Genomic DNA, 14,105 nt, shown 5'->3' with positions numbered 1-14,105 from the left:
ACCGGAAGGGGATCCCCATTTGTTTTTGACAGAAGAATAAAATATTTTGCTGAAATCATTTAACCGGGATATATCTGATATATTTTTATGAATGTTTGCGCTTTGAAAAGCTGCCGGAAATCTTCGTGTCTCCCCACTATGAATGGCAAATTTTGTTTTACCATCTATAAAATATATTGTGTGAAAATAAAAAAATCGCACTCTATTATTTTATGAAGAACTGTGTAATAAAGAACAGAAAAGTGCCGTATTCATGATACATGTTAGTTCATGCGGCAGATAGAGTTTTCCTTTTTTTGTTAAAATCGGAGCCAAAGTTGTACATTATATATTATATGCACTGTATCATCATCAAGTCCAAATAAAACTAATAGCAATTCAGCAACTACGTTAACAATTTGGGATACGTTCATTTTTTTTTGTTCTAAAAATAAAAATTATATCTCAAAAATAGAGTCCTTGAAATATAATAATAGATTGGTTACGATTTTGAGTAAACTTTAGCTTATAATCGTTTAAAAAGGGTCATTAAAAAGCGACGTCGTGGAGTTTGGAAAAAGCTTTCTTTTTGAAGTCTGAAGTAACGATTCAAAAAAAAAGTAATAAATTTTTGAATCGGGAACTTCAAAAAAATAAGTATGTTGCTTGTAAGGGCCCTTAAAACTGCACTACTGTTCCTTTTCCGACTAGTCGTTGGACAAATGAGTAAGATGCTCAATGAAGCAATCTCAATCTTTAGCACGGAAAGACTTCATTTGAAAGTCTCGTTTTAAAATAAATAGCAAATTCCCAATCAAACAAAAGACACATGTAGTAACTGATCCCAGTAAATTAAGCTTTTATAAAAAACATTTTATTTTCTGCCCCGAAAAAGAGACTTTTTCTTCTTCTTTTCTTCCTCCTTCTTTAACTCCTCTTCTTCTACAAAATAACAATAGTTAATTAATCGAACGTTTTTAAAAAGTTTAAAATAAAAATAGCTTACCTTCCTTTTCGGCGGCGTCGAAGAGGTCCCTCAAACTCTGTCTCTCCCTGGCTTTTTCATAATGGGCCACGTAAGGCATGGCGATTGATCGCGCAGGGGAGACAGAGATGAAGGAGGCCTCAACGACACCGACCGCAGGAACAGAAGAGACAGAAGACACAGAAGAGACAACAGGAGCAGAAGAAAAAACAGGAGCAGAAGAGACCACAACCACAGAAGAGACCAGAGGCGCAGAAGAGACCACAGGCGCAGAAGAGACCACAGGCGCAGAAGAGACCACAGGCACAGAAGAGACCACAGGCACAGAAGAGACCACAGGCACAGAAGAGACCACAGGCGCAGAAGAGACCAGAGGCGCAGAAGAGTCCACAGGCACAGAAAAGACCACAGGCGCAGAAGTGACCACAGGCGCAGAAGAAACAGTCAAAGACACCATGTCCGAAGAAGGACAACGGGAAAGTCGACGACGAGTCGATGATGGTGGGGAGGGAGGTGGAGTTTTTCTTTTGCCTCCAGAGTTTAAATTCTCGCAAGGAGAAGGAAGGCCCACAGAAGGAGAAACAACAACAGAAGGGGAGGACGTGGCAACAGCCAAACAACCAGCAACAGAAGGACAGGTCGAAGCCACCGAACCAAGACAGGCCGCGTTCTCAGCCAGCCAAGACTGACTAATCACTTCGCCTACAAAGGCAAAGAGAGGAACGGAAGGATGGTATTCTGGGAGGGGAGGAAAAGAAGGCACCAAACCACCACCAACACAAGGCAAGCCACGAGGAAAAGCACAGTCCAGAAAATGACATTTACTTTCGCCTTTGATGATTGCGGGAGGGCGAGACGCAAAGGAAAATTCCAGGCGTGGAACCTCACGAACCGGAGACGAGACCGCGGGGGAAGAACAAGCAGGAGCAGAAGCAGAAGCACCAGCAGAAGAGCAGGGAGAAACACCAGGCAAGGGCGAAACAGGCACTTGATCTCGCAAGGAGATGGGGTAAAAACCCCGACCAGTACAAAAGTACAATTCCCCAATTGCCTCGGGGGGAGAAGGACGGTTCGGTCGAAGACCAGTTACCAGACACCAAAGAAAGCCAAAAGACCAAACAATTTTTTTCCACGCGGAAAAAAAACCAAACCTGGCCAAAAACCAAGGGAATGCCGAGAAGACAAGGGCGAGATGTGTTATTTCACACATGAGGCTATTTAATGTCACATTAGGATCAGTTATATATTGAACATGTTAATTGTGAAAATTATACTTACTCGTCGAAAAGAAGGTGTACTAGCATTTTTTTTAAGACTGGTATAGGGAAGAAAAGAAAAAGAAAAGAAAACAACACGCCCTTGTCTTAAAAAAAAGTTTTTCCTAAGCCACTAAAATTAGGACTTGTTATATTTTACTAGCCAAAAGAGTGTCACCTAAGACATGAAAATTCCCATTCCGTCAATTAAATAAAACAAAAAGAGATGACCACCTATTAATCGCCATTGCTCGCAATCAACTGCTCCTCCGCAACGCTCAACATTATGGGGTGATATTTTTACTATTACGTAGGAAAGCCAAATGATCTAATTATAACCAGAGAGACAATTAACACAGGCGCGGAGTCGGTAGTGGAATTCTGCGATATGTTGCGGAAGGACGTAGCTTGGTGGATAAAATACACGACCACCTGAATATAATTTCTTTTATTTTTTTTCCTTTCCTTTTTTTTTTTTTTTTTTTATTTTACAAGCATTGCCAAATGACACATTGCCAATTAAGACAACAGATTGAATGAAATAGTGATCACTCCATGAGATGAATTTTTGAAGAGAGCTTAATTACAATAAAACTTGTCTACGCAAAACAGAGAAAGATACGCCCAACTTACAAATAAACTAAAAAACCACCAAGGCGATGATTAATCTTGTCAGTATATTTAATGTACGGCCAACAACCTTCAAATTGCTAGCGGAATCGGAATACCCTACGACAACAAAGACTTCATGAAAGTCTGTAATGGAAATGACAGTGTACTTCTTGTATCTGTCACACCTGGAATTCCGAGCAACTGTCACAATATTGTGAGCGTCAAATTTCTGCTGCTTCGTCACTTAAATCATAGCCAAGAAATTGACATTACGTTCTTGCTTGGGTCTAAAGTAGCAGTATACCTCACCGACATACGAAAGGGAAATGGATCTAAAGTTTATGCTGTCAATACCAGTAAAGTATGTCAAATGTCTTTTGCTCACTTGTGACCAGTACTTTTGACAACCTGAAAAAGGACAATATTATTACCTATTGTCTTTAAGATCTTGAAGGTTATGTCGATAATTGAACTTATCGTTTCATGAACGACTTGTAATCACAATGGATGACGAGGTCGATTATTTGATTCCATCCACAACAGTATCATCATAAAAAGACAACAGTGCATCGATCACCTTCAATCTCGGGATACCGAAGCGTATATCCTCCCAATCCGATCCAAGCAAAGATTGAGGTACCAATGAACATTAGATTTTAGCACCGGAGGAATTCGAACGGTAGGTATCTGGAGGATCCGTGAATTCTTGGAATTCAATGGACTGCAGACACCTAACCGCCATCTTGTTATAATTAGCCTGGTGACGAAGGCCGTTTCGAGTATTTGCCCCTATACAATGCGTGGACTTGATGAAGTTGGTGAAATTCCGAACTCTCCCCTCCATTGGTCGGCAAGAGTAGCATTTTAATCGCCCCACTTGTTCAACCAAATACGGCAGATGCATAAAATAGCGGTTATTGGCAGTGAACACTCGAGCATTGATACAGTTTGCAAGAATCTCTTTATTCAAAAAGGTATGCTAACTTCTAAATCATCTAAATATTTGCGTTAATGTCTTATCTTTAATATCTAGTCTCTGATTGTCATGTTACCGTTTCATTTTTGCAATGTCCGTACGAGAAATCCGACACCAATTCAACCAACGCAAATTTGGTTTAGTCTTTCTGGACCAATGAAAGCGCAATAGTCGGGACAATGTATAAGAGAAATCTTCGTAACTGATAGCTCTTACAATACCTACACTGCCAGCCCAAGTTCCCTCAGAAGCTGATCTTTTGTAACCCCTGCTCTGATTTACCTTTTCATCAGATTTTTTGATGATAGTGTCATCATGCACGTTCAAACCAAAGTTGTGCATCTATAGTAATAGATTTACGGAACCTTTTGATCTTCTTGGGATCGTAAAGATTGTAGACCAAAGTACCAAGTCCTCTACCGATCAAATGAATATCATCACCAAGAAACAAAGATGTACCCGTGAGGGTCGAATAATAGTTAATCCCAAGATCAATACCAACCATATCAAATCCCTAATTCATACTGCGTTTAAAATCTTAAAAATATTGGTGCACACTTTGAATAATTTACCGGATCGCCGTTGCTTAATTCGGGCTTTTGTTCTCATATCACCTGCATCCAAGAAGTACATACCGTAAGGGTAACCTTTAGAATGTCTGCCAACCACTTTGCAAATTCTGTAACCATATTTGCTTGTGTGTACACGACGATTCATCAAGTCCGCCATTCCTGGAATATAACCAGTCATTCCGAGCAAGAATACTTTACTTTGGTGAACAATTTAATTGTTCTTTTCCAAGAAGAATCCTCTTGCACACAACGAATTGATTTTCTCGATGATTGGCTTCAATCAATTCATCCAATACTTGGGATTTTCGGGCCAGGTAAAATAGCCAGTGCTATCATCATCGACTCCTTTGCTCTAACAACGAAAAGGTAAGTTTGATTAAGATAACATATGCAAGTAAATTTAAATTCTAAACCTTTTAGATGCGGGAATGTTCATCAACATGAAATAGACTAACGTTTGAGAGCTTCCAGGTTTGGATTGGTTGTGAAGCCTATCAACGTAAAGAACAAGGCGGATGTCTTTGCGTGTGAGCAAATTTTGACGAAGAAGCGGTAGCAAAAGTTGTCATCGCGGTATATGTCAAATTATATCGACGTTCCAGTTCGCAGATATCCGTTGCGACAGGACCACCTTCCAATATATTGTGGTCGCTTTCGAAGTAGGTTCTCGAGGCCTCAGTGACCTGGTTCTTTGCAGAGACACCTAAGAGTTTGGCTTTAACACGTTGGCCTAAACGATTCGGGTTCTGTAACAAAGCCTTTTTCTTCTCGGTATAGATTTGCTGAGTAGGTTTCTTAATTCCGTGTTGCCTTCGTGATCAGTAAAACCGGACATACGTTGGAACCGAATTAGCATTGCTTGAGGTATTTCTTTCTTTAAAATTATCTTACCAGCAACCCGTGAGTGACCAGCCATGTTCTTAATCATTTCTTTTAACTCTGTAATGCTGTTCGTCATTTCCATAACTTCATGTTTACGAGATTGCACTTCAGCTACAACAGGATCGTGACCGAAAGAGGAGAGGGAGGCAGAGTTAAAGAGAATATCAAAGGAAGAATCTAATCCTTGCGTAGCAGAGGTTTGGTAGTCATAGATGTTGGTATCAAGCATAGTTTAAGTAGTTTTCTAAAGAGTTGATAAAAAGATGTAGTTAAAAAAAAATTAAAATGCATTTATACTTTCCAATTCGGTAATCTGTCCCAAATAGGTTAAGATGGAAACCGGCTGTCATCACAAATCAGGCAATTTTGACAGGCTTGGCACAATTCTGCAACGTATTTACCGAAAACTTTGCAGTGAAGGATTACTCATAATCATTGACAGTGATAACGCGTTATAAAATAAAGATATTTTAAAAGACTGGTAAACAATGCACTGGGTATATTACTAACTTACATGGGAATATTTGACATGGTCATTCCGACTGACAAAAAAATGAATCTTGTCGTTTTACACAAATGTAAACTTGTTTGTAATGACGAAGAGTACTCTTTTTATACCAAACATTCCATAGGAGGTAACGACGCACCGTAACACCCTCGACGTATTATAAGTTATAGCTCGTTATGCGTGTTTGAAAATGACAAACCACCTAATATAGAACAAGCCCGAAGCAAAGCGTCTATTTTTGGATATAAAAAGATGAGGAAAATCGACCGAAAAATTAAAGCACCAATATATTTACAATGCAAACGCCCCCAAACAACACTAGTCAAAGAAAATATAAAAAGAGTGCGAACTAATGCTCCTACGGCTGTGCTTTTTAAATGCTTGTCCAGGTACTCTGAAAGTCTTGCTCAAACTGATTCGTGATCTGTTCCAACAGATACCCATAACATGTCTAAGGATGCTCCCCACCAAAGTCCTCCGAGCTATCTCAACTTTGAAGGGTTAGACCACAATGAGAGGGTTCTTGAAGAGCATGATAAAATTTTGGAAGATGTATTTTTCACCGACTGGAATGATTTCAAAGATATTGCTGGATTTGATGCGCCAGAGATGAATTCGTTTAGTGACAATAATGAAGGTATGTACAATAAAATAATTAAATGAAAGATATGATAATTACATGGCCCATATTTTGAGACGTTTCTGAAAATATTCCCACTTGGTGCCAAGACGACGATTATATTTATACTGTCCGTGATGTCTTTATTCCATCCAATCCCTTCAGTCCAGCTCAAGAATACAGTATCCGCCTTTCAATATTTGTGACGAGAGAGATCTTTGTCGCGAAGGTCATAGGCAACTGATAAAGTTATTCAATAACATGTTGTGTGATAAAAAAATCGGTTAATATAAAAACGTACATAGTACTGAATATAATTTATCAATAGTGTTGAAATATTTTACCATAGACAAATTGAGCAAGTTACTTGGACGTAAAGCTTGTAATAAACTCATCAAACGTGTGGTACCGATGAATCTTGTCAACAAGCATGAAATTTGTGCTACTAATGGATGTTACTTGTATGACGCTATAAAGGATGTTGATCTTATTTCTTGTCCCATTTGTGATTGTTCTAGAAATATCAAGAAGGAGCTAAAGACCATAAATATCGCGGCCAACTTTTGCGAGCTTTTAGCTTGTTATGATGTAAGGGAAGACCAGCATACCAATTTGAAGAATACTCCAACTCAGAAATTTTGCAGCCATCGCAAGAAACAATTTACAGGGATGTCTTTGATGGAGAGCTCTTTGCGAAATTTGTAAATGATGGTCATTTTGACAATAAGCATGACATTGCTTTAAAGATTGACATTGATAGCTTTCGCAACAAGTTTTCGAGGACGAGAATGACGATGATCCATTGTTTAATTTCAAACTATGATATTTCGGAAGTACGTAAAAACGACTCCAGCTAAATTGAGGCACACTTACATCATCATAGAGTTTTATTCTACAAAATAGTTTCCAAATCGGTATTGTTTTTTAACAAAGTCAAGGTCAATCTTAACTCGTATCTGCGACCAATTGTCAAAGAATTTTCTGAATTACACTCCAAGCCTATTCTGGTTAAGCAAAACAGACAGCAAGTCACAATTAGTAGAGTAAGGACTATGGATGTTTCTGGTGATGGTGTTCAATGTAACGAGTTGATGAATTTTGGTGGTCATTCTTCAACATATGGCTGCAGATTTTGTTTGACAAAGAAAACGCATAGAGGCGATGAAAAAAACAGAGACGGGATTGTTGGCGATGGGACCCATGGTATGTACTTTCAGGATCGAAAAGCGTTGTTGAGATCAAGAAATAGTTTGTTGAAAAAATACGATAGCGAAAGTCTATGTAATTATGATAGTGTTTGCGCATATTATTCTCCATTTATCATTTGATTATATTAGGCAAATAACGACTACGACATTAATCTTCCTAGGGTTTTTATTGATCTAGTCCTTTTAACGTCGGTTGCGTTTCATCGAAATGATGAGATGCATCTGTATTGTAACATTGCCAAAGATGTTTTTTCCATGCTTTCTCCAAATTTCAACCTTCATTTCAAGTACTGTGGAAAGGAAACAGATTATCCATTGCAATTGTTTAAAAAATCGTTCACAGCCATCAAAACGAGCATCGAAGGATCTAGACAACTTAGGATCTAGACAACTTATACCAGCATCTTGTTTGAAAGGAAGTTGGTTAGCAATGAAGCCTAACAATGTCAAGGCACTTTATCATTCTGCTGAGTGGCTGGACTGGCTGCTTTATTGTGTACCAACCCTGATTGTATCACAGTTTGATGATACCGTTGTCATTGACGGATTCATTAACTTGGTATGACGCATCTCATTATCGTTGCAGTTCTGAATAACCAAATATGATATCCAGCAAATAAACAAGTAGGTGGATCCGATATGCACCTCTTTAAATTCCTGAAACTGATTATTTCCATCTGTTTCTTTACGCAGGTAATGTGGATTTTGGTCAGCTATGGGCTCCATTTTATGAAGAATTTGAATTGACTGGTAATGACGATAATGATTGTCTTACTGCTGGTGATCTCCGGATTATGAAATCGTTTGTCAGCGCTTAAAAATCGTACTAGATACGTTTTTTTTTACTCGTAGTAGGCGAAGTTGTATAGCAGTATACAAGAGTTTTCTGGTATGGGACATCAAAGGTTGTTTTAATTACATAGCTTGTTTATCCAAAACATTTGCTTAATTATTCTTAATTGAATCGTACCCAAATACGACAGGTGTGTAGTGATCATCGTGTAATACGAAGCTGACCGGTTTATTTCCATTTAAAATGCACTTTGGAAGTATGGTAATTGACTCCTTCCTGGAAAAACAATAAACTGGGCGGCTGTACACATCAGCAATAAGATAACCAAAGCTTACATTAATAAGTATGATAGCACTTAAATATAGGTGTTTCGATCATAATTACCTGTAGCGCCCATTATCAACTATTTGTCTTTCTTACATTTCCCTATTACAGCGAGACATATCAATTCTAATAGTGTTCTGGTACTCCAAAACGGAACAGCAAAGAAGCAACTAACGTAACATGATGAATTTTTCGTTAGTTGATTCAATAAGCATCTTCTTACATCCTTGTAAAAACCCTCATCCTTCTCGAAGGCACCTAAGAGTTCGTCAACAAGAGACAGCGCAACTCGTATGACTTCATCTCCTCCTACATAAGCAGCAACGGAACGAAAACCACAATTTCCTTCGCCAAGAACTTTTGTCACCGAAGCGACGTGCTTCAGCATGAACTGAAGCATTCCAACGCAGCGCAAGATTAAATAAAGCTTGATACTATCTTCAATGATGGTAGAATCATCGAATGTCACTTGCTTGAGCTACTTTGTAGTAGATGGCTTTCGTCTGTTCACCTTCTTCAATTTAGCATCAACGGCTTCACCTTGGGAAAGAATTTTCCCCGTCTTGACAATTTTTATAAAAAACGAGTTATAAGTACTGATAAGCTGAGTAGATTATTATTATTATGTCAACTTACGACTACTAACTGCCAGTTCCTTCTTTTTCAAAGGCTGTAAAACTTGACATCGAAATTTGTCATTGATGCTGTCAACCGTGTGGCTGATAACATCAAGTTTTTCTTTTCGTACATGCTCAAATGGTACTTCTTCTATGTCCTGTCGAAGCGTGTGCAAATTAGTGTCAGTTGCATTCGTCTTAGTGTACATTTCTATTAAAGTTTAAAATGAGCTTGTTAACAGTTCAATAATTTGTCTATAAAAATAAAATAATACCTGCTGACAACAACTGGTGCACACTCTCAAGAGGGTTCGAGTTATTACTCCAGGCCAATTTTCCGACAATCCATCTTGCGTCCACAGAGGAGAGAGGAATGACAACATCCTTGCGGATAGCTACATTGTCCCATCTATTACTGTTTGTCTGGCTGCTGAATACCTGGTCATATTCTTCCTTGTATATAATATGTCTACAGGGTAGCTTCATAACAATACCGAAAACTCACATAGAAGGTCTCAAGCAGCAATCAAGGCTCTCTTTCTTGAATATTTGGATTTGCTTCCTAATCATCTCAATTGCAAATCTGCTAACCACTTTCACCAATTCACGAGACATTGGGTTGGTTATTACAAAAGGATCGGCCGAAAACGTCGAGTAACCTTTATCCATGACAGCTTTGATATTCTGGTTGGCGAGTACCATATCTCATTGGACAAATTTTGTGGCAATTTGACAGTTATTTCCTTTGAATGCACAGTGGGCTGTTCAACATGACTCGTAGTATAAATTCCCATGTGGTACACTAATCGGTGTACTGCTTGACCCAAGAAGCACGTTGTTTTTACAATTCGTCAACAAAATTCACAATCTTTTCGATGTTTCATGTGGGATTCAATGCATGCTTTTTGATGTTATTGACATCGGCGATGGTTTTAACATCGTTTTTGATACCATGTCAAAACATTACCTTTGTCTTGAGTGTCTTAAAAAACCGATCATATGTCATCTTGGTTTCGTCCGTACCCATGCCAAATCGACAGAGTAATTCATGAAACCCATCTTCGATCCTTTCGCTAATATTGTTGACACAAATGGCATTTATTAGAGGATAACCAAACCGGATAGTACGGTATGTGGCGTCAACGAGAAGTACTTCGGGTCATTGACGAATGTTGTTTACCGCACTAACATGGGCAAATAACAAATGAGTCAACCTTCCAATCTCTTCATACGTGTTTGATAAACTGCTCCCCTTCTCTTCGAAATTGCGAATGAAGCGATTCATGTGACGTTGATTTTCACGTTTGTTTAATGCACGTGCGAACAGAGCAGGTTGGTTAGTGATGTCCTTTGCACTCTCTCTCGTCTTGGTGCACTTGACGTTGTTTACGGCCGCGACAATAGCGGATGTCTTGGCGTTTGCAACGTGCACCTCATCAATCGTACGTTGCTGTTCGTAATGGAGCTGGCGGTTCTTGACAAGACATAATTTTTTGTCGTCTTCCAACATGTCATGATTATGACCATCGTTATGGCATTCAATGATCCAACGATCTTCATTCATCTTGGGGAAAACTGCTGTGATAAAAATTTCGCAGGTCGCAGTCATTGTAACTTTAACTCATTTGCAGGAGTTCTCGGTACAAACGGCCTTGTACTTGTTGTTGAATACATAGCCATGATGAAAAAAGGCGGACCTTTTAGCATGTCCAATGGGTGAACTGTACCGGATGAATCGCTGAAATCTTTTGCGGGCTGCAGCATCAAAACAGGCCTCTTTAAATTCCTTGGCAGAGCCAAGCGTATCACCTACAGTAGGAAAAGTTGTAGTTTTAAAAGTAGTAATCCACTGAAAAAAGAAAAGTAAGTAGAAAAAAAAAAGTACGTAGAAAAAAAAAGTACGTAGGTCACCTGTTATTTTTTCAAAAAAAAACCCCGTGATTTAAAAAAAGTACTTAAAAAAAAAAAGACGTAGGTGTCGACATTCTCTTTTTTTTTTTACTCATTCGCACACAACAATCAGAATTATAATGACGAAATCACATTATAAGACATTAGGAGTTACTGAAAACGCAACCTCCTCTGAAATTCGAAAGGTATGCACGGGTCATAACATTTTTTTTGGAATGTAACTCATTTAATTGTTCTTTTCTTAATTACAGGCTTATTACAAGTTGGTAAGTACATTTTCATTCAAATAAACTGACGGCGTAGCTAACTTGTTTATAGGCCAAAAATTATCACCCTGATAAAAATCGCAATGGAACCGAAAAGGTAAAAAAAAATTTTATTTTATCTGTCTCCTCTCATGACATTAACTTGCCGTAGTTCAAGGAAATCTCAAACGCGTATGAGATTTTATCTGATCACGATAAAAAAGTGGCTTATGATTTGAAAAGAAAACGCCCGACCGATTTCGAAAGTTTCAATCCAAGTACTGCTTCTTCTAGCTCAAGCCCACGAAGCAAGAAGCGAACTCGAACATCTCCACCAACACCACCAAGTCCACCTCCACCACCACCACCTAAGAGTAAGACGTTATTGATATAAAATGTTGAAACTCCGCTAATATTTTTTTTCATAGGATCAGACTACCACGTCTATACTACAGCGGAAATTTCATTAAAAGAAGCATATCTCGGCGTGAGACCCATCAGGGTTAGCTACAACCTGAAGATGAATTGCGAAACATGCCATGGGTAAGCAAAAAGATATAAAAAAAAACTAGCATGATGATAATTTTTAAATAATAGTATTGAGAGTACTGTTCGAAAATCTAAGCTTTGTAAGACTTGCAATGGTGCTAAATATGTCGAAACCCTGAATTACAACAGATACAAAGTATCTGTTATGTGCCAAGGCTGTGATGGAAAAGGTGTAAAAACTTACAATAAGAAATGCAAGACTTGTCATGATGTCAAAACGATTGGTGTAATTATTTTGCATACGATTAAAAAAGGAGTCCATTCTGGCCACACGTTCAAATTGAAGAACCAAGGTAATGTCATGCCCGACAAAGTTACAAAGGGCGACTTGTTTGTCAAGGTGACTGTCGGAAATAAATGGGGCTGTTTCTCGCGTCAGAAAGACAATTTAGTAGCTTCTATCGACATCAAGCTACGAGATGCTCTAATGGGAATAAATCCAAAAAGCGATTATATTAAACACATGGATGGCCGCCAACTGAACATTCAACTAGCCCCCGGCAAAGTGATCTCACCCGGCATGACCATAATTTATAAAGGAGAAGGTATGCGAGTATTCTCTGACACGAATGGAAACAAGGGTGATCTTATTATTAAATTTAATGTGATATTCCCTGTTCACATCAATATTCCCACGGATCCATACGTTCAGGACGAAATTGATAATATGTTCGAAACGGAGGAAGAACGTCAGATTCGTGAGAACACAATTATTATCGAAGACGACCGTGAAGACGAACTTGTATCTGATTCTTTAAGCGATCCTTTTGACGATACAGAGGACCAGTTCTATGACTGTGAAGATACAGATGACCAGTTCTACGATTGTGACAATTGTAGCCACTTGGATTCATGAAGCTCGGACTCAAACACATACTCCCATTACAACGTAAAACAAAATCGTTGATAATGACCATTAAGATACCCAAAAAAGTCTATCAGTATTAAAAATAAAATATGTATGAAACGATAAATTATTTTTAGTTATTCAACAAATCTTACCCATACAGGAGCGTCATGTCTCATATGGACAGTATTGTGATTTATAATCTCATTAGTTACACACAGTAGATAATCAACAACAATCGATTGATGATTAGTTAAAAACAGTTTGCATATTGGGGACAGTCTTCGGAATAAGGGAGGGGTGAAGGTGACGGGATACGCTTAATTTTTCATTGTCTTTGTTTTGAGTTCCATATGTCAGACTTTTCGTTCACTATTTTGCCTTACTTGTGCCAAGTATGCACGTTTATTGTTACTACGTAATTTATTTTTCTTCGGGATAAAGGTCATCGTTGGGGTGATTCCTGATGGTGTACATAAAGTCACCGAACACATCTTGGAATCCAGGTTGGTAACTTCGTTCGGGTATTTCGTTACAAAGTGCCATTTGGGGTCGTCCCCAAAGATGACAGGTCTCGAGGCTCTTGCGGGAATACTGAATTTTTGCGGTTTGTTCTGGGTGACATTACCTTTCCCACTTGTTATATGTCGCAGCCCATTGTGATTATTTAACAAGCTACCAAAGCATTTTCAGCAACACCTTTATCTTGTGGAGCATATTTTATGAGTCCTAGCATAAGAGCGCGAGTTTTCTTTGGTGATTGGATGTAACTGGTGTATCTGACGCCTAATTCTACGAATATAATTACTTTTATCTTGTCACTATATTATAATACATATAACCTTCGTATTACAAGTACCATATTGCGAATACATTCCTATTTTTACGAGACAGTACCAGCTCCCTCGTATTGCGAATTGAGATCAGATTTCATAATCGTTCCTGGATTGGTCGAGTAGCTGCCGAATCTTCTAGTTTCTCATAAATTTATTTTAGTAATCCTATCAAAGTCCCTGTCATGGAATGGATAAACTATAATTCTTTGAAAATGCCGGATATAGGTCAAGTAGATTCTTGTATCTAACAAAAAGCTATGGTTTATATGTAACTGATTTCTTAATATAATTCTACTATTTCCTAGTTTGCGCTTAAATAGTGAATTTAATCTGCGCAGGAGAAATTTTGAAGTAATAATTGATTATAAAAACGACCTTTATTATTA

General features: G+C 38.3%; 4 protein-coding genes across 4 annotated transcripts; 1 reads left to right on the top strand and 3 right to left on the bottom strand.

The window, feature by feature from the left end:
- Positions 1-85: 85 nt before the first annotated feature.
- On the bottom strand, positions 86-2,174 carry EV154DRAFT_484940 (uncharacterized protein; the record flags this gene model as incomplete). Its single annotated transcript, XM_051598705.1, has 4 exons — positions 86-136; positions 162-164; positions 324-424; positions 986-2,174. 4 exons carry the CDS (start codon positions 2,172-2,174, stop codon positions 86-88), a joined length of 1,344 nt encoding a protein of 447 aa, XP_051453977.1.
- Positions 2,175-8,840: 6,666 nt separating this feature from the next.
- EV154DRAFT_567350 (uncharacterized protein) lies at positions 8,841-10,940 on the bottom strand (the record flags this gene model as incomplete). The annotated part of the gene is made up of 6 exons (XM_051606012.1): positions 8,841-8,884; positions 8,952-9,192; positions 9,361-9,542; positions 9,607-9,784; positions 10,299-10,404; positions 10,546-10,940. The coding sequence occupies 6 exons, from the start codon at positions 10,938-10,940 to the stop codon at positions 8,841-8,843; spliced, it is 1,146 nt and encodes a 381-aa protein (XP_051453976.1).
- Positions 10,941-11,361: 421 nt separating this feature from the next.
- On the top strand, positions 11,362-12,892 carry EV154DRAFT_567349 (uncharacterized protein; the record flags this gene model as incomplete). The annotated part of the gene is made up of 6 exons (XM_051606011.1): positions 11,362-11,427; positions 11,494-11,508; positions 11,561-11,605; positions 11,660-11,861; positions 11,916-12,030; positions 12,085-12,892. 6 exons carry the CDS (start codon positions 11,362-11,364, stop codon positions 12,890-12,892), a joined length of 1,251 nt encoding a protein of 416 aa, XP_051453975.1.
- A 414-nt stretch (positions 12,893-13,306) lies between these two features.
- Positions 13,307-13,817, bottom strand: EV154DRAFT_567348 (uncharacterized protein; the record flags this gene model as incomplete). Its single annotated transcript, XM_051606010.1, has 3 exons — positions 13,307-13,477; positions 13,563-13,704; positions 13,771-13,817. 3 exons carry the CDS (start codon positions 13,815-13,817, stop codon positions 13,307-13,309), a joined length of 360 nt encoding a protein of 119 aa, XP_051453974.1.
- Between the last annotated feature and the right edge of the window lie 288 nt (positions 13,818-14,105).

Source organism: Mucor mucedo, assembly GCF_025094135.1.
Source record: "Mucor mucedo strain NRRL 3635 chromosome Unknown EV154scaffold_103, whole genome shotgun sequence".
Lineage (NCBI taxonomy): Eukaryota > Fungi > Mucoromycota > Mucoromycetes > Mucorales > Mucoraceae > Mucor > Mucor mucedo.
The sequence above is the reverse complement of the archived record's forward strand: the minus strand, read 5'-3'. Positions and strand labels throughout refer to the sequence as shown.